This window comes from Lepidochelys kempii, chromosome 4 (genome assembly GCF_965140285.1).
Source record: "Lepidochelys kempii isolate rLepKem1 chromosome 4, rLepKem1.hap1, whole genome shotgun sequence".
NCBI classification, from domain to species: domain Eukaryota; kingdom Metazoa; phylum Chordata; order Testudines; family Cheloniidae; genus Lepidochelys; species Lepidochelys kempii.
This window is the reverse complement of record NC_136383.1, coordinates 10966682-10990810: the sequence shown is the minus strand read 5'-3', so window position 1 is coordinate 10990810 and position 24129 is coordinate 10966682. Positions and strand designations below refer to the sequence as shown.

The following is a 24129-nucleotide window of genomic DNA, read 5'->3' as shown; positions in this document are numbered from 1 at the left end:
GGTAAGAGCTTGCTCAGCAATCTAGAAAGCAAGAGTCACAAGTCTACTTCTGAACTCGGGGTCTTTCACTTGACAGGGCACCACCTATGCACTGCTAGCAGAACAGTTCACCTTTGAACATATACAGACTCTTCCACCCCCACCAGCATATCGGCTACAGGATAAAGAGCACAGTAATGAAAAAACATAGTTTGTTTAAACATCTTGTTTGTAGTGTGATAAGGTAATTTACAAAAGTCTATTTGTCTAAATTCTGAAAGATTAATGAATTTACAAGGCCTTTTTGTGACAAGATGCCCAGTTAACAAACATAATAAGCAAATAATTTTATCTATTTAATTATTAGCAGGAATATTCCAAAAGTTTCATGTCATATACGACAGCAAAAGGGTTTTTTCATTAACCAGACATTACCTGAGAAGAGTATAAAAGAAACACCTCTCTCCTCTGTCTGTCTACCTTTCACCTACATTCCAGCCCCCCTCAAATCTGACACCATGAAGTGGGGAACATTCATTTCTTTTATTTTCTTGTTAAGCTTTACCGAATCAAAAACCCTGCCCAGAAGATATCGGGATGTAGGTAAGAATATTTCTTGTACATTAACTATAAGCTTTCATAGAACGTCAACACACAACTTGGTGTGGTCATTTGGGGATCTCATATGGTCATTGTCCATTCTAAAACAAAAAGGTAATATAAAAAGTTAACAGTTATAATTGATACATGTGAATAGTACATCACAATTATATAATGGCTCTGACTACACAGGAACAAGATCAAAAGCACACAGTGGGTCTGACTTCTCAAAATAGGCTACTACACTTCAAATACAATGACCACGATTACCTACTGGATTTGTGAACATGGTTTAGAACACATTGAAGGTTCTAAGTCAGACTCTGCAAATACACAGTCTCTTTTCAAGCCAAATCATGCTCACCTTTTTCATGCAAATCATTGGGAGCTAGTGGGAGATTTGCATGAGTAAGGTAAACAGGATTTGGACTTTATATGTAATGCGCAGTTTGATACCCCTGTCAGTAAGTGTCTTAGTTCTATTAGCGCTATCTAGTGTTTTTTAAAATATGTTTTGAAGAACAAACTGGGTGAATATTTCGGGCCCAGTTCTGCCACACTTGCTTAAGTTGATTGGTATCTTATTCTGTGAGCAGTGCAATTAGTTTTAGTGAGTAAAGGTGGCAGAATCTAGTCCTTAATATTTAAAATCTAGAAGATATTTTCTGTGCCACCTTTTTCCAAAATCATGTGATCATTCTCCGGTTTGTGGCTTATTAATGCTTTGAGTATCCGTGCAATATATGGGACAGTATAATATTTACTTAGAGGTGTACAATATGCAGGATGGTTTTAAACACACACAGCTTCATCATACTCATGTTGATTGCACTTTTATCTTGGGAGCTACTTACTTTATAGAATGCAGAGGCAAGTCCTCTGTAATTAAAAGGGCCCACTAAGAATCTTGGAAGATGCCTAGAAAAATGAGGCAGTCTTGAGATACCTGGTTGAAAGTCTGGTTTCCAGAAATGCCCATGGGCAAATAGTTAGATTTTCATCACAGACTTCTTTCTGGCTACATTCTCAGATAATCGCTACTCTCGCTCCTCTGCGGTTGAATCACTGTCTTCCATATGTCCAAGAATGGGCCCATTAGGAAAGGGGAAAAAAATTGCTTGCTAGCTTTAGCCGCTAAGACCCATTTTGTTTCACTGGGCCAAATTCACCCTGGGTGTATGAGGGTGAACACCATTGACTTCAAAAGGCGTTTTAGCCACTCATGTAGTGCTGATTTTAGCTCTTTAACTTTAAATACATAATTCCCCATTTTAACTCCAACTGGCCAGTGATCAAAGATCCCTTTAAATAACTAAGCAAGGTTTTAAGATATTCTGAGGTACTAAGTACTTGGCCTAACATTACCAAAGTATCAGAACACTTAATTATTAGCATATTTATTCTCATCATAACAACCGTGTAAGGTGGGAAAACACTATTGTCCCCATTACCCAGATGGGGAACAGATGCAGAGGGAGGCTAACAGACCTGTCCAAGGTCACATGGGAAATCTGACAGAGCGGAGATGTGATTCTGGGTCTGGGTAGCACCCTAACTATTCAACTATCTTTCTTTACAGATCAAAAAATGCTTCATAAAATACGTGTATGAAACATTTGGTGACTCAAAGACCAAATTATCTTCTTTTTCAGACGAAAAACACACCATTGGCCATTGTTTTACAGACCTACACGAGGAGAATTTTAAAGGCGTGTAAGTGTGATTGATAAAAATCCTGCTGAAAGTGTGAGCCTTACAGTGTATTTTTATCCAGTTTGGAAATGAAAGAGAATGAACGAGCCAGATGCTGAAAAAAAATACATTTAAAAAATTGGCAGAATAAAAGTTGATTTTCAGAGCAAAGTAAGTCAGAGCAAATATCAAAGAAAGTGAGACCAATGAGATGACTTGGCCTTTGCCCCCACCTATGAGGAAGCGGGGCAATAAGATCCGTCCCTTACAGCTCTATGCAGACTACTCTGGCACCTGCGTATCCACAGCCAAGGTCAATGGGCCCTGGGCACCTGTTAGTCTTCAGCTAGAGCCAGCAGGAAGGGAGTGGAGGTGGGGAGAAGCAGAGTGGGCAGAACCTTAGTTGCATCCTTCCCCCAGCTGAAGTGCTGGAATGCTTCAGTGAGCTGGCACAGGGGAGGGTCTATATGCCAGTAGCAGATTGCTGTCCCTCTAGAGAAGGAGGAGCATGGGAGAAATTAGGACTCAGAGGGCTGTTGATGAAGTATAGTGCCTCCTGCGACAGTGCACCTCATACACCACCCTTGGCTCAGGGCTGAGCCTAACAGCACCATCTAGTCCCAAGTATTAGCTACCCATTACCCCCACCAGTTCCTAAACTCACCTCCAGGAGATACTTCAAACGGCAATGATAAAAGGAACAAGAGTTTTAAAAGAAAAGACTATTTCTGGCTTATAGGAAACACGGCAGCTAGAGACAAGCCAAGATCAAAACTACAGGGAAGTTAGGTTTTGTCAAGTTCAACAAGAATAAGGTTTTTGGAAGACACATTACATTGTTTCCAAAGATGGCCTGGACATCCATGCAACTGTGCAGAATCCTGCCAATATTTCTTCCCTGCCCTTACTGTAGTCCACTGACTTTTACAGCCTTTCTGCAATAATACCTGGAGGAAAGAGAACTGCCAGCTGGAGACCACTCTTTGCAATGCGCCTATGCAGCATAGGGACCGGGGAAGTTCAAGCTCTGACAAGCTCTTGTTTCTTCCAAGCAGCGCAGATATTTACAGATTCCTTATGAAGTGCAGCTGATGCTTTATGGAAAAAAAACAGAAACGGTTGTTCATCAAGCTTTCAAAGAGAAGAATTTTCAATCAAACATTTTCACCTTCTCTGTGTTTCTCAGTGTTTATAACTTAAGGGCATTTTCATAATAGCAGGATCCAAGTCTGAGAGTTCATCAGCAGTTATCATAGTTAAGTAGGATTAGATGGTTAACTAGGATGGTTCTTACTCAGAGTTAAGCTGACAGCCAAATCTGGAGTCAAGAAAGCATACCCATCCCTCCATGATATATTGGTAGAGATCTCAGGGTTTTTTGCCTTGCCTGGGAACAATGAGTGTGGATCATCGGTAAGGCTGATGTGAAGGTCTTTCACACTATCAGTTTTCTGTAACGGCAAGAGTCTTGGTGGAATTTGATTGCCTCCTAACTTCTAATTTTATATTTTATATATCAGAGGATTTTCATTTCAGAAAGCGGGGGGCGAGGGGGTGGGTGGGGGGGAAGCAGAACCGACAAAAAATAGGAGCAAGGTGTCATACAAATAACCTTAATGATCAGAGGGAGAAATAAACAGGGGGGAGGGATAGCTCAGTGGTTTGAGCATTGGCCTGCTAAACCCAGGGTTGTAAGTTCAATCCTTGAGGGGGCCATCTAGGGAATTGGGGATTGGCCCTGCTTTGACCAGGGGGTTGGACTAGATGACCTCCTGAGGTCCCTTCCAACCCTGATATTCTATGAAATACTAAATATGATATACAACTAATATGAACTTAAGAGGCTGATTTGCCATGCTAATGGACACATGGGGGAATGGAAGTCTCTATTGCAATGCATTAGCTCTACCATGGCTACAGAAAGGCAAATTCATTTAAACTGCCTTAGTGGTTCAGCATTGAGCTTCTTTGACCATTGTCCTGTAGGTTTGAGATGGATCTTCATAGAATAGCGGGATTGGAAGGGACCTCAGGAGGTCATCTAGTCCAACCCCCTGCTCAAAGCAGGACCAATCCCCAATTTTTGCCCCAGATCCCTAAATGGCCCCCTCAAGGATTGAACTCAAAACCCTGGGTTTAGCAGGCCAATGCTCAAACCACTGAGCCAGCCATCCTTCCCCCTCTCCACCATCATCATACTTTATCACTACACAATGGAAAAACATGACTGTAAGTCTGATTCCACACTGACTTTCCCACCATGGTTCAGTAGGTCAGGAAACATTGTCTTTAGTTGCATCTCAGGTTCTATGTTAGACCTGTCCTCCAGCCCTGCCAATACACCAGCTCCTATGAGGAAGTTTTGATCTCTGGATCAGATGTAGCACTCACGCAGCTTGAAGAAATCCATTTTGCTTTTTGGTAGCTAGCTATGTGTGTAACCGTATTATCTTATTGCAGTGCCATGGTCATGTTTGCTCAGAATGTGCAGGAAAGCACTCATGAAGAAGCAGCTAAAATGGTAAAAGATGTTACAGACTTTGCACAAAAATGTGTCGCCAGTAAGGAAGACGCAGCATGTCTGAAACCGCTGGTAAGCAAAGATAGGATTGGTATCGTGGCCAAGACAATGTCATTGTATTGCTATCATGACCAAGATTTTTCAAAAGCGACTCGTGATTTTCGGGGCTTCAATTTTGGATGTCCAACTTGGGGTGCCTCAAAGGAGCTTGATTTTCAGAGGATGAGTGCTCAGCACTTTCTGAAAATAGGGCTCACTTTAGGGCATCTCAAGTAAGGCACTGAAAAACTGAAGTCCTCCAAAATCATTAGTCACTTTTGAAAAATCCTGGTCTGTATCTTTAAAAAAAGTCTGTTTCGACAGAAATTGGGCATCTAAGGTCAATGCAACTAAATTTAGTAGCAGCTGGTGCCACTCATTACCAGCAAGGAAGGAGCCTTAATTTGTTTTTAGCAATTGACTCATAACAGTCTCACTTTCTGTCAGAGATGGGGTCTGAACAAAAATACTGCATCCAAATATCCTTGAAATTTTGTTTCAGTATCCAAATCTGGATCGGATTTGTGCACATGCCTCCTATTTGTTATAATGGGCTGAACCAAAACCCTGGATCCGAGCATCTCAGCTCTGTGGGGAGCTTGAGATCTGGATCTGAATTTTGCTCCTTGAACTTATTTTGTAAGTAGGGAGGAGGATGCTTTTCATCAGACAGTTTCAATTCTAATCAGAGATGCACAAGACACATGGCTTTGTATCTTGTCATACTTGATATTACAATATGGAGGTGGACAAACAATCTTGGTTTGGGTAAAGATTTGAAGATTATCTGAACCTCAGTGGGAGCTGCTTGTTGCTCATTATTTTTAAAAATCATCCCACTTGTTTAGTTGCCTAAATGTGGATTTAGGAGCCTAAAGTTAGGCACCAATTTTGATAAACCTGGCCTACAAGTTTAGGGCCCAATCCAATTCCCATTGCAGTCAAAGTAGAAAGGAATAAAAAAGGAAAAAAATAATCAGTTTGTGTTAGTTAGGGCTCTGTCAATGGTTCGTGGTCTTAAATGTTCTTTCCACAAGAGGAAAGACAGTGCAACTACTGACAAACAGAAATGTTTCTTCTTTCCACAGACTGCCATTTTCCTGGATGAAATCTGCCATGAGCAAGGCCTTCCTGAGAAATATGGGTTAGCTGCATGTTGTACTAAAGCTGACCCTGAAAGAAATGAATGTTTTCTATCCCATAAAAATTCTACACCAGGATTCATTCCTCCTTTTAAAAAACCAGACCCTGAAGAGGGATGCAAACAGTACCAAGAGAATCGAGCAGCACTTCTGGGCTTGTAAGTAAACTAATTTTATATTAGAATTGAATGAGTTACATGGAGTGGTCCTCAGCTCTGTAAACTGACTGCTAGGTGCCTTCTTGTGGGTGGGCATGCCACAGCTACTCTCTCCTCTCTGCGGATGCCTGCCCTGCGGAGATTTCTCTGCCAGTGACTTGGCCCTCTGGCTGAGTCACCATCTTAAGTCCAACCTTTCCGGAGTCACATTTGTGCAAACTAGAAGTTAGGCTTGCCAACTGCCTAATCGCACAAACCCAAACACCCTTGCCCCTAGGCCTCACCGCCCGCTCACTCCATCCCCCCTCTCTCCATTGCTCACTCTCCCTCACCCTCACCCACTTTCAACAGGCTGGGGCAAGGGGTTGGGGTGCAGGAGGGGGTGAGGGGTGCAAGCTCCGGCCAGGTAGCGCTTACCTCAGGCGGCTCCCAAAAGTGACCGGCACATCCCTCTGACAGCGGCTCCTAGTTGGGGGTGGGCTGCCCCTGCCTGCAGGCACCACCCCTACAGCTCCCATAGGCCACAGTTCCCAGCAAATAGGAGCTGCGGAGTTGGCGTTTGGGGCTGGGGCAGCATGCGGCAACCCCCTGCCTAAAATCTCCCGGTTTGGCTTCAGTAGCCTCTGGGAGATAGAGCCTGATTCCGGAAGACTCCCAGCAAAACCAGGAGGGTTGGCAACCCTACTAGAAGCCCCAGAAACATCTTAACAGAAAAAAAGAATCTTTCTGCCTTTTCTGAAGCTATGTCTTTGTGGCTCAGCCTGCAGCCCTCCCACTCAATAATCCTTGCAAGGGGCTTGTATGCCCCCTTCCCTGGGGACAGTAGGGGAACCTAATCCCACCATCTATTCTGGGTTCTGGTCCAGCGACCCTGTACTGAACAGCTAGTCTGCTCCTTCACTTGCACTGAAACTTCTCTGGGCCCCTCCCTACCCACTCTCTCCAATTCCCCTTACTTCTCTCCCCTGCTTAGTCAGGGTCTCCCCTGGCCACCCTGCTTTCCTCACACTCTTCCTGCTTGGATCTTCCCAGCAGGTTCCTTTGCATGCCTGAGTTTCCTTCCTTTATAAGAACCTCCATTCAGCTCTTTCCCCAGGTGGCGTTATCACTACTTAAGCCTGGCATGTACCTTTCCCCCCTCAGGTGCTGGCAGGTAACTAACTGGCATCTCAGCTCCTCCCCCCTCCCACCCCCATTATCCCATTCAAGACCTTTTTACATTTCAACTCCCCAGAATGGGGTCTTCTGCCCCACTTTGCTCCAAAAGGGCCATTATACCCCAGAACAAACATCAATTACTGTTCTATTATGAACCCTGTTCTATGACCTGCTAACTGTGGTCATCTTTCATGGCACTCAATCCTGCAAGGTGCCAACCACACTGGTTTGATCAAGCAACGTATTTGGGCTTAACTTTAAGCATATGAGAAGTTCCCTTGAAGTCATAGATGCTTAAAGTTAAGAATGTGCTTCAATAATGTGTTGCTGGATCTGGCCTAGAGCACTCAGCATCTTGCAGGATTGAGCCCTTAAATTCTAGTAAAATCTTAGCACCCCTTCGCAACAGAATTCCTTCATTTTAAATCCCATTGCATTTTACTGTTCCCTGTTATATTGGCAGGAAAATTGCATGGACTGGGGTGGCTGTTACAACAGGCTTTGCTGTATATTTATTAATTATAGAGCAGCGTAAGTGCATATGACACTTTACAACCCACCCAAATCATCTGGACTCTGCCCTGGGAGCTTATGCTCAAAGTTAATTCAAGGTACCTTTCCATTTTAGATACATCTATGAACTTGCCAGAAGGCATCCTTTCCTCTATTCCCCAACAATTCTTAGCGCTGCTGGTCATTATGAGGAGATGATGAAAGGCTGCTGCCAAGCTGATGACAAGGCTGCATGTTTCAGTGAAAAGGTATTCTATTTTAATATGTACAGTTACTTCAGGTTTTGATTAGTGGTCTCCTATAACTAGAGAAATGCTTGAAGCAGAGCTGAAGGTCAGCTTTTTCCATTTTAGTCACCTCAACCCTTATTTAGGCCCCGATTCCAGCAATCACCTCCATTCAGGACAGGATTTAAGCATGTGCATACGGCTTTCCTGAATTTGGGCCTTCGACTCTTAAGAAAAATGGTCTGATTTTCAGAGGTGCTGAGCCCTGGCAGCTCCCACTGCCTTCAAGGTAACAACAAAAAGTTTATTTTCAAAGAGAGGACACCATTTTAGGATTGGTGACTGAGATTTTCAAAGCAGTGTAGGGGATTTAGACACAACTTCCCCAAACATTAATGGAATTTCTGTATCTAAGTCACCCAGAGTGTTTGAAAATCTCAGTCAACATTCTGTTATCATAATTCCTCTTTCCTGTTATTCTAAATGAACAAAGTATCTTCTCTTTTCTCTCTTTATCTCTGCCTGTCTGCGTAGCACCGATGTGGCCCTTCTCACTATTGAATCTCAGGTAGATGTACTTATTTTGTCAGACAGATATTGGTGCAGTAGGATGGGAGAATGCTAATTGTATTATTAGAATAGCTGCATTTGACTGGCTTGGGGCCTGATACTGCATGGTGTTGAGAACCTTCACCTTCCGCTAACATCTTTGGCAGCAGTATAGTAGAGTTGAGTACTTTAAGAGGCTCTCAGCACTTTGCAAAATGAAGCTCTTAAGAAGGAGGCATATGTACTATATATCATCACATCAGATTATCCATAACTGCACAGTTTAAAAACACAGAGTAGTGTTTAATAAAAGTTTTGTGAAATGCTGACCATTAGAAACCCTAACTAAATAAGGGGCTGGTGATCCAGCCACGTGAATGAAAACTATGTCATGCAGCTTCCTTTTGCTTTGTTGGACATTTTATAGCTAAGCAAGAAAAGGCCCTTTTGTGTTTCTGTTAAAATTCTCTATTTCTGATTCTGCTTTCTTCATTCATTTTTTTTTAAAATGGTTGCCCTCATCTTTATAACAGGCACCATCTGTGATGAAGCCAGTGAAAGAAAGTGGCTTGACAGAGCAACAGACATGTGAGATCCTGAAGAAGTTTGGAGAAAGAACCTTAAAGGCTCTGTAAGTCTGTAGCTTGTTTATTTAATGTACAACATTTTGGTTACTTGGAAAAAAGACCCCTTCCCCCACAAAACTGTACACCTGCCAGAAGCCTACTGCTCATCTTTAGAAGCAAAAGTGAACTGAAGGGACTGTGAAAGAGATGTGCAAAGAATACAAGGCAGGGCCCTGAGATGTTAAAAAAAAATATGCCAGGTCTCCAGACTGTAGCTCTTCTCCTTGGCAACCACTCTCAAGTGGTCTCTGGAGGAGACAGAGATAAGGATGGTTTAGCACCCGAGTGTTTCTTGGCTGGCTAGAGCTGGTGCAAGGGGGTTCAATTTGCATCTGCCTGTGCCAGTGAGGATGGATGGGCTTCAGGGAGGATTCCCCTGCAAGACACCATGTAGCATTGTGCAGCCTGGTGATGGAGGCCTAAACAAGCAGCACTCACAGGAGGTGCATTTCCAATAGCATCAGAACTCGAATGAATCCCTCCGCGCACACACTATGGTCCTTTCTAGGAAGTGGAGGACACATCACTCTATAATTTTAAACTTATCTTCTATGACAGGGGCCTCTCATGAGCGCCTCCGGTCAGCAGGTGCGGACCTGCACTCACTCTCTCTCTTTTCACGGTGCCCCCATCGGCTGTTGCCCTCGTCAGGTAGGTCTTCAGTGGCTCAGCACACAGTTAATATGCATTGAACTAACAAACCCCTTCCGAGGTAACAAAGTCCAACAAATGGTTGGCTCTCTCCAAGGTCTTCAGCCCCATCTCTGGGCAATTGGTAACGTCTTTATCCAGGTTTCTGGGCTCTGTCCTCTGCCCTTTCTGGGCTAGCTTTAAAGGCATGGCATAGAGCAGTGCCCTAGGGCTTCTTCTCTGGAGACTAAGTCCTGCCCTTCACTTGGGCCTCTAAACAAGCCTTGTCCCCTTCCTGGCGCTTAGGCCACCCTGCCAGTGGGGGGACCCAGCCCCCCTCACTACTCTGGGTCCCAACCCAGGGACCCTATAAATAGCAGCCATGTGTTGCTTCCTGTAATAGTTACTGCTGCTGCTATTCCCTGGGTCACACAGGCCTCTCACATAGCCTCTTCACCTTCACCCTTACCCTTACCTCAGAACTGAAGTTCTTCCTCATGGCATGCCAGCAGCACCAAACCCATCTTCTGAGTCTTCCTTGAGCTCCGGCAACAAGCACCATCCTTGCTTCTCTGGTCTCCACCAAGGAAAGGAGGGGCTCTGCCCCTGCAGCTCCGGTTTTGTCTCAGCCTGCTACGCTCTGATTAGCTGCTTCCCTGCAGCCTTTCTAGGCAGGCCTGGAGGACCCACCTTTATTGCTCCTTTTCTGGGGCAGGGTGTGGTAGCACCGTGAGGCTTCTAGCAGGGGGCCTGGTATACCCCATCACACCACAGTTGCCAGTGGAATGAAGCTCTAAAGCTGTAGGCTGTATAGGGGATGTAATAAACAGGCACACCCTGCTAGGACTAATACTAATCTTCCCCTCTCCCCAGCCAGTGCTGATGTGGCTGTGTTGGCTGGCTCAGGGCCCATCAGTGGAGTCACCTTGCATCACCGTAGCTACCCTCCTTGTGGACTTTCCTGCCACTGTGTACTAGGATGGTTGACGGGATGAACCTAAGCTCTAAGTGTTTCTTTGCAGAATTATTTAAAGTCCCTAAATTCCATCTGCAAGCAGGGGAAAACATTATCCTCTCAGATATGACTATATCTTGCCATTCCATTTTCTTGCCAGCAGCCATGGGCAACTTTAGGGATTACCAAAGAGAAAGGAAGGGGATTGCCATAAAATGAAAGTCCACAGAGCTTTAATGGTTGCAGGCCCCACTTAAATTACTTAGATCACAATAAATCATTTTTGTGCACATTCATTTGATGGAGGCTGATATGTGTAAAGAGCAGGGACTCAATGTTACTGCTTTGCCCTCTGAGCAACAAGTATACTCTAACTGGAGTCCATTTTATAACAGAACGTACAGCTCAGATTTGCAGCAAACTTTATGTGCTGCACAAAAACACCTGAACACACAGTTACCATGATTGTACACTCCACCACCCCAACTTTTACATGCAGATGGCCTGTGGGATGTGTAATTGGGAATGCAAATTAGGCATGCAAATGAACATATAAGTGTAGCATAATTTTCTTAAATTCTTATCTTTTAGGAGGAAACCAGCTGTAAAATAATGGCCAAATTCTGCTCTCATGTATACCAGTCCAGACCTTTGGAGACCGCTGGTGTGACTTAAGAATGCAGCCCAACTAGTGTTTCTGTGGTCACTCTGTACCAGTTATCGGCCTGATTCACCAATGTGTAACTTCAGCTTTATACTCATGAATAACATCATTGTCTTTTTCTCAAAGAGACCTAAGGGAATTAAGTGACCAGCTCTTATTGAAGTTCAGTGGGATTTGGGGGCCAAATTTCCTTACCACTGAATTCAATTGCAGTTTTATTATTAACTTCAGTGGTAGCAGAGGCAGGCCACTGCTGAGTGCTTTTGAAAATCCCACCCATAATAAACTGCTAGGGACCATATTATTGCATTCTAAGTTTTAAACAATACTTGTATTTATTCTTTCTAGGAAACTTGTTCAAGTCAGCCAAAAATTTCCAAAGGCTGATTTTGCTACTGTTAACAAACTTGTAACGGATGTTGTTCACTTACACACGGAGTGTTGTCACGGTGACATGATGGATTGTATACACGAGAGGGTAAAAGAATAATTTATTTACCTCTTCTATGTTTAAAAAAGTAGGTCTGATAGTGGGTTTTCTTCCTTCTAGTTTTGTTCCTTTTTGCTGATCTTTTGTGCATCTGTTAATTGTTCTCCAGATTAGGAGTTTAAAGCCTGAAGGATTTATACATAGATGAGAATTTTTCATCCTACTCAATTATCCCATGTGACTCTGTTTACAGTGAAATAGGCAGAAAGCATAAGGCACAAGGATGAGTTTGTGGCTAAAGCACTAGACTGGGATTCAGGAAAACTGTGTTCAGTTCCTGGCTCTGCCACAGACTTCTTGTGTAACCTTGGGCAAATCACTTAATCTCTCTGTCCCACATCTTCAAAGGTAGTTAGGTGTCTAAATCTCATGGAAGTCGGGCACCTAAATACCTTCAAGGCATCTTCTACTTGCATGTTGCAATTCTTTCTCCCACTCTTTGTCTGTCTTGCCTATTTAGATTTAATAGTTTCAGGGCTGAGACTGCCTCCTACTATGGGTATGTACAGTGCTTAGTACAATGGGAGGCAGTGTTGCCTAGTGGATAAAGCAGTGGCCTAAGCCTAGGGTTCTAGTCCCACTTCTGCTGCTGACTCACTGTCTGCCCTTGGGCAATTCAATTCACCTCTCTGTGTTTCAGTTTCCCCATCTGTAAAACAACCCCATGCCCTCCACAAAAAAACACCTTGAGTGGTAAAGATGAAAAACACTGAAACTGCTAGGAGGTAGATATTAATGGGGCCCTTATATCACCTGGGGACTTCTCTACGCTCTACTGTATTAAGTCACAATTGAAGGAGGGGTTTCCCACTGCAAAACAATGAGAAAACCCAGATAGAAGTATCAGTGGTTTTAAATTTCTTTACAGGTAAAGCTGACAGAGTATGCCTGTTCCCACAAAGATACCATATCAACGAAACTCAACGACTGCTGTGGAAAGTCAGAGGTGGAACGAAGCGAATGCATAGTTCACCTGGAAAATGATGACAGACCTGCAGGCTTGTCTCCCACAGTTAGGGAGTTCATAGAAGACAAAGATGTGTGTGAGCACTTTGCCAAGGAAAAAGATGCCTTCCTGGCCAAGTAATGCAGCTCTCAATCTACTCTGACTGTCATTTAAGCGTTGCAGGCCCAGCATTCCAATTTAGAGGCCAGCTTTGCTTGCAAAACTCCGACTTGTGAGCTAAGCCTGTATGTGGGAATGCAGTCAGTGTAGAAGCCCAATCTTGACCCATTAAGTCTGGTTTAGGCATTGAGTAGGTTTATTGCAAAGAAACAACAACAAAAATAGTATGCCTAATTTTCAAGGGGTTTTTATTTCAAATATTGGCCTTTATTTGTATTTGCCTTTACATTTGTCTTAGGTTTTTATTAATGCATCTGTAAGCCTTTTACGTGACTAAAACAATGAAAGATCTGCTTTTTTCATAGTTCTATAATTCCATCATCCAGTAATTGAAATACTATGTTATTTTTAAAAAAAGAAAAGGAGTACTTGTGCTACTCTGAAATATGTTATTTTTGGCTCTGAAGGGGGCTTAATAGAATATTTAAAAACATTAGCACAAATATAAACACAGAGCTATTTGGTTTTACTGAGGTTTACCTGAATACTGCTAATTCCATCGTTTTTTTAGAGAAAGGAAAAAACCAGAACCTTCAATGCTGCTGAATTTGAGAATGGGATGGGAGCAAATGTGGAACTTCTGATTTCATAAGTTTTCCGTTATTTGGGTTGGTAGAACATGACCAAGAACAGGGTGAAAATCTTAAATTTCCAGTGCTGTCCATTCCAATCCCAGATTCCAATGCTAGCCCCGATTCAGCCATAAACTTGCCTAAACCAAACCCAGATCTTTATCTAAACATGTCTGCTTTAGTCCAATTCTGGCTCTGATTCTATGCCCATTGCAATCAATAGCAAAAATTTCTATTGGCTTTAATGGAAGCATGATCACATCCCAGATGTACACCCAGAAGCTGTTTAGGTCAAATGAAATACAATGCTTTTGTTTATGAATGTGAAAGCCAACATCTTCTGGGCCAGATTCTGGGTTAGTATAAGCCAATTACTTCACTTGTATTACACCATATCTGAGGACTTGGTTCCTTGTTGGAAAGAATTTCACAAGCATTTAGATGTGATGTAAATGGATAAAGCCAAGCTATGCATTTCAAAAATGTCTTATAGTTAGAGCGGGAAGAATTGTCTCTTTCCATTTTCCTCAACATTTTTCAGTTTTTCATATTCTCTCCCCGCCCCCCAAAACAAAAACAAAAAACCCTGAAAAGCCATTGTTGGAGATAAAAATTTGAACAACTCATCAAAAAAATTAGCCAGTGTTGAAGAATCTTCATTTTCTAAATGTTTCATTGTAATTAGAAGCCATTCCCCAACCAGTTCTAGTAACAGCTAGATTAACTTCGTGACCAGGAGGTGCTCAGCACCTAGCAGGATCAGGACTAATAGCTCTGCACACCAAAAATAAATAAATAAATAAGCTAATCTTTACCATAAACCCTGCAAATAAATCAAATCTGCATGTATGGTCAGTGGCCACATACAAATTGTACATTAATCCTGTGCTAAAATAGGGCCAAATTTTTCATGAATGGCCTCTAACTTCAAATAAACTAAAAAAAAAATTAAAAAAAATTGTAGTCTTCAACCATATAGCCTAAAAGCTTCCTGAGAAGAAAAACATCTTATCATCAAAGCATATTATAGAATCCTAGAAGATCAGGGTTGGAAGGGACCTCAAGAGGTCATCTAGTCCAACCCCCTGCTCAAAGCAGGACCAATCCCCAATTTTGCCCCAGATCCCAAATGGCCCCCTGAAGGATTGAACTCACAACCCTGGGTTGAGCAGGCCAGTGCTCAAACCATTGAGCTATCCCTCCCCCCTATGTGCTAAACAATCCGAACTGACTATAATAAGCACGTGTCGGACGAGCCAAATGGCAGGAGTTGTTCAGCGAGATGTGCTCTATCTAGTTCACCTACAAGTGGCTGGGCTAGCCTCACCAGGTGGAATGCTAGGGCCTGTGTTCTGCAGGGGGGCAGGCTAGATTATAGTAATGGCCCATCTAGCCTTAAAATCTATGAATCTTTGAAGGGGCCCTAACTTCTAATGCTGACGTCGTTCATGTGTTGCAGATTTGTCTATGAATACTCAAGACGCCATCCTGAGTTCTCCCATCTCATGCTTTTAAGAGTTGGTAAAGGCTACCAGGAATTACTGGAAAATTGCTGCACAACCAGTAACCCTGCCGAGTGCTACGGCAAAGGGGTGGGTGCCACTGTACTTCATGTAATAATCGGGAGGCCTGAGCGGAGTTCACAAACTGTCATGGTCTGATGCTGATTGAGGCATGAGTTGGAAGCATTTCCACTCTCCTGGTCTGGAACTGCACCCCATGGTTTCCTAGAGGGAGAGAACAATTGTAATAAGGTTCTATGCTCTCCAGTCTATGGGAAGGCAAATGGAGTCTTCTCACCCTTCCATTATTTGAACCATGTGGGGTTTGCTGGGGAATGAACATCCCTGTGCAGGAGATGCGGGGGACAGCATCTGCTTATTCAGTGGCAGCTGGAGCAACTGGAAGCTCTCTTCTGCTCTCCCAGGGCACTGATTCTAGAGTAAGCTAGCTGTTCAAACTGGAGTGGGTAGCTGAGAGGGACTCCTGCCCATTCGGGACACGTAAGCCCCTCTCTTGGAAAACAGGAAGTAGGGGAGGACAGCAGCAGAGCCCTCTCTCCACATACAAACACTTGTTTTTAAGGGGCGCACTCTAAGTCCCACATCACTGATCCCTCTGCCCCTTCCTTGCACCTCCATGCAGATGGCTCCTAGGGAGCTACTACTGCTGGGGTGCTGCCCCATCTGTGATCTTCACATGGGTAGAGAGAGGTGCCAAGAAAGGGAGATCTCAAGTCTGTGAAATCCCTGAGCCCTTTGGGGCCTTTGGGGGCTCCAACCAATGAGCTACTCAGTATCCCTAATGCATCCCTTATGCACGGACTTGATTGTCCTCAACATTGGTCAGCATGGCCTGGAGCTCCCCTTTCTGGTAGTTAGGGTCGCCCAGGACCCATAGGGATGTTGCCCTGAATAATTGTCAACTCAGTTATTTAAGAGATGTAGCAGCTTATCGTCTATGCATGAGTTATGTTCAGATAGTTGAGGCTTCAGACAGCAGAGGGAAATTTTAATGCAATCAGCAGCGATATAATTATATGTCAGATAACAGGAAGTTGTGGATAATCAAAGCTGCATTGTGATGCAGTAGTATTCTGCATTGCACAATAACCGCTTTAACAATATAGTTACACTGTTTTTCAGGAAGAAATTCTCAAAAAACAAGTCCAGGAAAGCCAGGAAGTGCTAACAACAAACTGCAACCTCTACAAGACATTGGGAGAATACTTCCTCCAAAACGCGTATGTTTTGGGTTTTGTTTTTTTAGTTTCCTAATGAGCATCCAACCCTTGTTTACCAGTTTTAAAAAACAGGGGGCCATATCCTGAGCTGGTGCAAATCAGCGTGGATCCATTGATATCAGTAGAGCTATGCTGATTTACACCAGCCTCAGGTCTGGTGTAAACAACTTTAGGTTTTGTCAAGGTAACATTCTATCTCATGAATTAGGTCCATATTTCCACTCATAAAGTGGGAAGGTAATAAATACATTGTTAAACTGCCTGGTCTCCTGTGTATAATACAGGTCAGGTTTGCTGATCACTGAGATGTGCAGTTTCAGTCTGGCTGAATTCTGAACCCTGAGCTCTGACTTAAAAGCCTTAGTATGGCTCAAAGTGAGTTGCTTTGCCCTTTCTCATAGGCCCCTGTTCTTTCTCCGCGTGCTGTAATATGCCCCACTAGTATGTATTAACAAATAATCTAGCTGTGGAGGAGAGGGACCAAAGCTTGGATAGACTAAACCACCACCTCATCCCAGGTGACAGTCCCACCATGTCAGGGTTGACGAACATTAGGGCACAGGGAGCGTGGACAAACCTACAACGCTGCTGGTGTTGGCCCTAATTCAGCATGGTTCTTAAGCACAGGACTAACTTTAAACATGGGAAAAAGACGGAGGAGTCCTTGTAGCATCTTAGAGACTAACAAATTTATTTGAGCATAAGCTTTCATGGGCTAAAACCCACTTCATCAGATGCATGTAGTGGAAAATACAGTAGGAAGATATATAGAGATATATAGATATATATATACACACACACACACAGAACATGAAAAAATGGGGGTTGCCATACCCACTATAACGAGAGTGATCAGTTAAGGTGAGCTATTATCAGCAGGAGAGAAAAAAACAAAACAAAAATCTTTTGTAGTGATAAATCAGGATGGCCCATTTCAAACAGTTGACAAGAAGTGTGATTAACAGTAAGGGAAATAAGCATGGGGAAATAGTTTTACTTTGTGTAATGACCCATCCACTCCCAGTCTTTATTCAAGCCTAATTTAATGGTGTCCAGTTTGCAAATTAATTCCAATTCAGCAGTTTCTCGTTGGAGTCTGTTTTTGAAGTATTGCCACTTTTAGGTCTGTAATTGAGTGACCAGAGAGATTGAAGTGTTCTCCGACTGGTTTTTGAATGTTATAATTCTTGACGTCTGATTTGTGTCCGTTTATTCTTTTATGTAGAGACTGTCTGGTTTGGCCAATGTACATGGCAGGGGGGCATTGCTGGCACATATCACATTGATAGATGTGCAGGTGAACGAGCCTCTGATAGTGTGGCTGATGTGATTAGGTCCTATGATGGTGTCCCCTGAATAGATATGTGGACAGAGTTGACAACAGGTTTTGTTGCAAGGATAGGTTCCTGGGTTAGTGTTTTTGTTGTGTGGTGTGTGGTTGCTGGTGAGTATTTGCTTTAGGTTGGGTGTCTGTAAGCAAGGACTGGCCTGTCTCCCAAGATCTGTGAGAGTGAGGGATTGTCCTTCAGGATAGGTTGTAGATCCTTGATGATGCACTGGAGAGGTTTTAGTTGGTGGCTGAAAGTGACGGCTAGTGGCGTTCTGTTACTTTCTTTGTTGGGCCTGTCCTGTAGTAGGTGACTTCTGGGTACTCTTCTAGCTCACCTTAACTGAACACTCTTGTTATAGTGGGTATGGCAACACCCATTTTCTCATGTTCTCTGTGTATATATATATCTTCCTACTGTATTTTCCATTGCATGCATCCAATGAAGTGGGTTTTAGCCCACAAAAGCTTATGCTCAAATAAATTTGTTAGTCTCTAAGGTGCCACAAGGACTCCTCATTCTTTCTGCTGATACAGACTAACACGCCTACACTCTGAAACCGGTCTTTAAGCATGGGAGTACTCTGAATGAAGTCACTTGTACGACTTGTAGTGTTAGGCATCTTCTTAAGTGCCTTGCTGAACTGGGCCCATCTTCTCTGAAGCGAAGCACAGGATATGCTGCGCTCTCTGTCTGGTCCCTCTCAAATCAACACATCTGCTTTTAAAAAGGCCTTTGGAACAGGAGAAATGTCCCAGCAAACCTGGCTTGACCCTCAACCCGTTCACCTTTCACTCCGTATTCAGTGTTTGTCTTGCCATACTTGCTAATGATAACGTTGTATATGAAGAAGAGTGGGTTCTTTTCCAGCCAATCTTCTGCCCCATGGCAGCCTCCCATGAAGTCACATAGGGCTCAGTCTTGCAAACAGATGCGGTCCCTTGAGTCCCATTGAAGGCAATGGTAGAGTGGTGGTATTTGTCAAGTTTCAGAATCAGGCCCATTATGTTGAATTTGTGACATCACCTTCATTTTTATTCCAATACCTGATGTAACAGAAGAAACTGGGCCGTGAGTGAGAGAACTCTCAGGCAAACACAAAGGACCTGATTCTTATTGCTTACACCCCTGTAAATGGAAAGCAACTAGCTTTTAAAACATTGGGCTAGACCCTCAGCTAGCGTGAATGGTTGGAGTTCCACCTACTGAGGAGTTGGCTCATCAATTACTAACCTGCTGAACCACCGGTAATTGAGAGGTTGTTGTTTCAGGCTCCTTGTCCGTTACACCAAGAAGATGCCTCAGCTGTCATCCGAAGAGCTGCTCCACTTCACCAAGGAAATGGCAGCAGTTGGTGCCATGTGCTGCCATCTAAGTGAGGACAAAATATTTCCTTGTGCTGAGGGACACGTGAGTATGTTTCTTTCCTTATCTCAGTCCTGCTTGTTCCTGGCAATCTTGCTGTCTCCCCACTATTCCCAATCTCCCACTGCCCAGAGGCTCTAGAGAGAAGCTCTAACTCAGAACCCCCATGAGGTAGCAAAATGCACAACTGGTCACTGACTTGGCCTTGCGGTGTAGGGACAGATCGTGAGGTGGTGTAAACAGGCATATTACCATTGAAGTCAATCGATTTATGTTGATTCACACCAGCTGAGGATCTGGCCTATAGTTTTGCAAACAAAACTGTCAGGCTACAGTGAAGCATGTCTTTTGCTGAGTCAGGGCATTAGTTACACCTACTGGAATTCTGATCCTGTTCCCATTGCAGTCAGTAGCACCTGTCTCCTGCATATCTTGGGAGCAGAACCAGGCTGTGAGCAGATATGGCCTGGCTATGACATTGCTCCCTTGGGATGATTAACTTTATATCATTATTCCATCACTGATACATCTATCTCATGGGCCAAATTATTAAAAGGGCCACAAACTGGCCTGCACGTGTACTTTAGCATATGCAGTTTTTTGCAGTGTCACATGTACATACACCTGAAAATCCCTGTTGGTGCAAACCAATCAAGTGCACGTGTAAATTCCATAATTTGTGTGCACAGATGACAGTGCATAAAATTGCATAGGCATGGAGGCCACTGTTTGAAAATCTGGCCTCATTTTGTGTTGATGGCACCACTCAGCTTTCAATAGGAATGTGAGCTGGTGCTCTTTGAAGGAATTTGCTTTAAATTATAAAGGTTTTCATTTATAAGGTTGAAACCCTCATGAAATTACCAAGGATAGCATGTGTCTGTTATTTTTTTTTAAAATGCCAATGTAAAAAACATTTCTCTCTCTCCATACAGGTTGACCTTATTCTTGGCCAAATATGTAGACGACACTATGCCAGGTCTATAAACCCTAATGTCTGTAAGTGCTGTAGTAACTCCTATGCTCTCAGAAGGGTGTGCATTAGCAACTTGGGAATCGATGAGAAGTATGTGCCCATACCATTGACTCCTGATCTGTTCACCTTCCATGAAGACTTGTGTGCAACTCAAGAGACAGAGCTACAGAAAAAGAAGCAGGAGTAAGATATTCCTGTTTATTCTATTTGCCCCAGCTTCTGTACCACCATCCTGCTACTATTCACCCTCTTCTTGTCTACCCAGCTTTCTCTCTAGCACCTTCTGTTTCCTCTTCCTCCTTCACATCCCTTGTTAAAAGCTTGTTCTTCCAGAAATATTTACTTATTTCTTCTCCTCACCAATTCTCTATATTTCCACCCCTGCTGCCGGAAGTGTTGTTCAATTTTTTGTTTGGTCTTCGTTTCCTTGTCTGCCTTCTATTGTAAGCAACTAATTTTCAAATTTAGGTGTCTACATTGCTATTTAGGCACCATGGGTAAAATCAGTGGGACTCAGGCTCCTAAATCACATAGGTGCTACTGAAAATTTTATCCCTCCGGTGTAAAATTTTAAAGCTGACCATAGTTTTATTTTTGGGTGCCTAACATGAGAGGCTGGAAAGAGGTCTGATTTTTTTCAGAAGAAGGGGGTTCAGCATGTTCTGAAAATCAAGCCCCTTTAAGAGGTCTCAAGATGAGCACTCAAAAACTGAGTGACCTAATTTTAACTACATTTTGAAATGTTAGGGCTCTAAATGTTCATATCTGGACCCCTAAATCAGCACATAAGTTCCTAAAATGGGCATTTATCTACCGAAATATGGATTTAGGACACTAACATTAAGACAACCAACTTTATAAATAGGGCTGTTTATGGTGCTTATATAGCCCTGTAACTGTAGTATCTTAACATCTCACAATCTCTGAGGTCTCTAGCCCAAGACACCTCTGAGGTGGAGCAGTATTATTCCCATTTTACACAGGGGGAACTGAGGCACAGAGGGTATGTCTACACAGCATTTTGGAACAAGCCTCCAAGCCAGTCTTGCCCTACTGCTCTAAACATAGCTGAATAGACAATTCTTGGTAGTTGTGGCTTGGCCTGGAGTTCGGGCTCTGAAGCCCACCTACTCCCTAGTCTTCAGAGCCCAAAGCTGCAACTTCAAAGCACTCTCTGTACAGCTATTTATAGAGCGCTCGTGTGAGCCCTGCTAACCCCCGTCTGTCAACCTGGGCTAGGAGGCTTGCTCCCACTCTCCGTCTGGCATTGTCTATACATGGCATTTTGGAGGCTAAGTGACTTGCCCAAGGTCACACAGGAAATCAGCGCAGAACAGGCAACTAAACCTGGCTCTCCCAACTTCCAATGAGCACCACTGGGCCATCCCCTGGCCCCCAAAAGTGGAAGAACCCAAATATTTCTCTCTTCTCAGTGGCTCTGTGACACACCTTAGAACTAACGAGACCTGGGGTCTTAGTGTGCCATCTCTTCTTCCCACAGAGAGCAACTAAGGAGCTGCATCTCATCCTGTTGCTGGAAACGGACACCTTGGCAATTAACTTTCTTCCCCAAGAGCTGTGTTTGTGTGGGGACAGTGCACACATATGGACCATGCCACCCATAGGGGCACCATCTGGTGCCTGTAGCTAGTTGGTCTAGCGTGTCAGTCAGGCTGCTGGTCTGCCCTCCCCCAAAACTATTCATGTCATACACCCAAACAAGCAGAACTCTGAGGTCCTGGTGCGGGGAGGGGCCCTTCTTTTCCTTGGAGTCGCTAAAGTTACAGGTGGCTACAAAAACCATTTTCACGATTGCATACAGGCTCAGGGCCAATCAACCTTGCAAGCAAAGGTTACTACTTTGTACTGAGGAATGGTGCAGAGATTTCCACCTACCTGCCCGTTCGTCCATGGGGCAGTGACCAGGCCCAGTGAAACTACACAAAGGAAAGGAGGTGATAACGTAACTTTGAAATAAGGATTTGTAGATTTGAGGGCATAGAAGTTCTTTGGTGGCAATTCATGTGCTATATATCTTTAAGTTAAGTAGGCATTGCTGTGGTTTGTTCTCCTTTCAGCCTGCTCATCAGGGTCATCAAATATAAGCCCACCATTACAGAAGAACAACTGAAGACCATCATTACATCTTTTCTGGGCATGAGAGAAAAGTGCTGCAAAGCAGAAGACCACGAGGCATGCTTTACAGAAGAGGTATCTTTAATCAAATCATGTATCTTTAATCAAAAAGGAAGGCAGGCCTGGGAGGTGTAAGTATCTGCTTTTTAAAAACAACTACGGCTAGCCAGAATGGTTCCATTCAGGTTTTTAAAGAAGGAACCATATTGCCCGCATCTAAATATATAAATTCCAAAATGCCAAAGAATGTAAGTTTGCCTAAGATACATCTAGTATTAACCTTTTGCTCATGTTCAGAAGTTTACACTTACAGAACACACCCTGTATTAATAGTGTCAAGGGCCTGAAGGCCTATAGGACACTTCACTGATGTAGTCCTGAGGGCAGGTTCTCAAATCTAATCTAACAGTTTCTCCTGAAGGATAATTTCTAATTTAAATCTCTCTCCTCAAGCCCAGCTCTGAGAAAGGGAGGAGTGGTATATTCTCAAAGTTAGGTGAAAGCAGTTGTTTCCTAGATTTTTAGTGATTGAATTTCTCAATTTCTTTCACCTAGCTCCATTTCTCTCCCTGTCTCCCTGTTCTTTTCCATATTGGTTGAGATTCATTTTACTGTTAAATCACACAACCACCTCCTTTTGCTTCTCTCTCCTCCCCACCCTATTTCTGTGCATCTTTTTCTTAGAGTGCACTCTCCCCTTTTTATGGATATTCCGTAGCTGGAATTTAGTTACCAGTCCCCTTTCCACTGCTTGAGCCAGAATGGAATCCAACTCTCTCCCTCAAAACTGTAGCTGCTCCGCAAGGCTCTAAGGGGTAAAATGCAGTAAACACTCATTTCTGTCAATAAAAGGAAGACATTGAGACTCTGAATCCACACAACAAGCAGATCTATAGAGGTAGAAGGGGCCACTGTTTCCAGTCCCATTTCCAAGTGGATCTGTACTTTAAATACTTTTCTAACAACTGCAGCATCTTTCAGTAAAAATCTCAGTTCAGGAGTAGCAGCCTTAACTGTGTTAAATACAGTGAGATTTTCTTTTCCTTTTGGGTTCAACTGAAGTATTTCAGAGTTGATCCAAGTGAATATGGGGATTGTGTGAAATTTCTTGGAGATAACGTTGCAACTTTATGTATATACAGCACGTACAACTGTATGTTTCTAAATGACAGGAAATGCTCCTAAAGCTAGGATGCTTATATTGTCTATCTAAATATACATTCTCTTCCAGGATTGTCACACTGATAAATCTTTGTCTTTCTCTCCTAGGGTCCAAAACTGATAGCAAAAAGTCAGGCTTTGGTGGCACAATAAAACACCACAGGTAACCGCAGTGGGAAATATGTTCTGAATTACATAAAGGAGTAACAGTATTTTAATAGTGAGACTGTCTATTCCCAATTTCCATGAAGGGTGCTTTGGAACTTATGAATTGCCGTGGTGGAAGAGACTAAGGAGCAGATTCTCAGCTGCTGTAATTTGCCATAGCTCTGTGGAAGTCAGTGGAGCTGTGACAATTCACACCAAGTGAGGCTCTACCCCTAATAATTAATCCGCTATCTAGTCTCCTGCAATGACCTATGCTACCTGCCTCAAAGATAGGTATAAACTCCCCATAATGCATCTGGCCAGCTGTGGAACACTAAGCCCACTCTAGACACAACATTGCATCGGTTGAACTAAAGGTGTGTTTTTTAGAATCAATTTAATTCAGTTGGTGCAAAAGGCCATGTGGACACTCTTTAAATTGATAGACACCTGGCTTACATCAAATTTAGCTCAGAATGATTAGGGACAGGGAAAATGAGCTGAAGTAAGCTACTCAGATCCAAATTAAGAGTGTCCACACAGTGTTTTGCATCAGTTTAACTAAACTGAGTAGAAAAACGATTTAAATTAAACTGGTGCAACTTCTATGTTTAGACAAGGCCCCGGTATCA

At 43.2% G+C, this 24129-nt stretch overlaps 1 protein-coding gene across 1 annotated transcript; it reads left to right on the top strand.

Annotated features, from left to right (window-relative positions):
- Positions 1–492: 492 nt before the first annotated feature.
- On the top strand, positions 493–23503 carry LOC140909925 (alpha-fetoprotein). The gene is made up of 14 exons (XM_073340015.1): positions 493–582; positions 2232–2292; positions 4732–4864; positions 5920–6131; positions 7918–8050; positions 9112–9209; positions 11802–11931; positions 12812–13026; positions 15101–15233; positions 16287–16384; positions 18984–19122; positions 20013–20236; positions 22132–22264; positions 23459–23503. The coding sequence occupies exons 1-14, from the start codon at positions 498–500 to the stop codon at positions 23501–23503; spliced, it is 1839 nt and encodes a 612-aa protein (XP_073196116.1). The 5' UTR covers positions 493–497.
- The last annotated feature ends 626 nt before the right edge of the window (positions 23504–24129 follow it).

Coding starts and splice junctions, on each gene's coding strand:
- LOC140909925 (XM_073340015.1), top strand. CDS start 498: ATGAAGTGGGGAACATTCATTTCTTTTATTTTCTTGTTAAGCTTTACC. Junction 6,132..7,917: donor CGAGCAGCACTTCTGGGCTT/GTAAGTAAACTA, acceptor TTTCCATTTTAG/ATACATCTATGAACTTGCCA. Junction 22,265..23,458: donor AGGCATGCTTTACAGAAGAG/GTATCTTTAATC, acceptor TTTCTCTCCTAG/GGTCCAAAACTGATAGCAAA.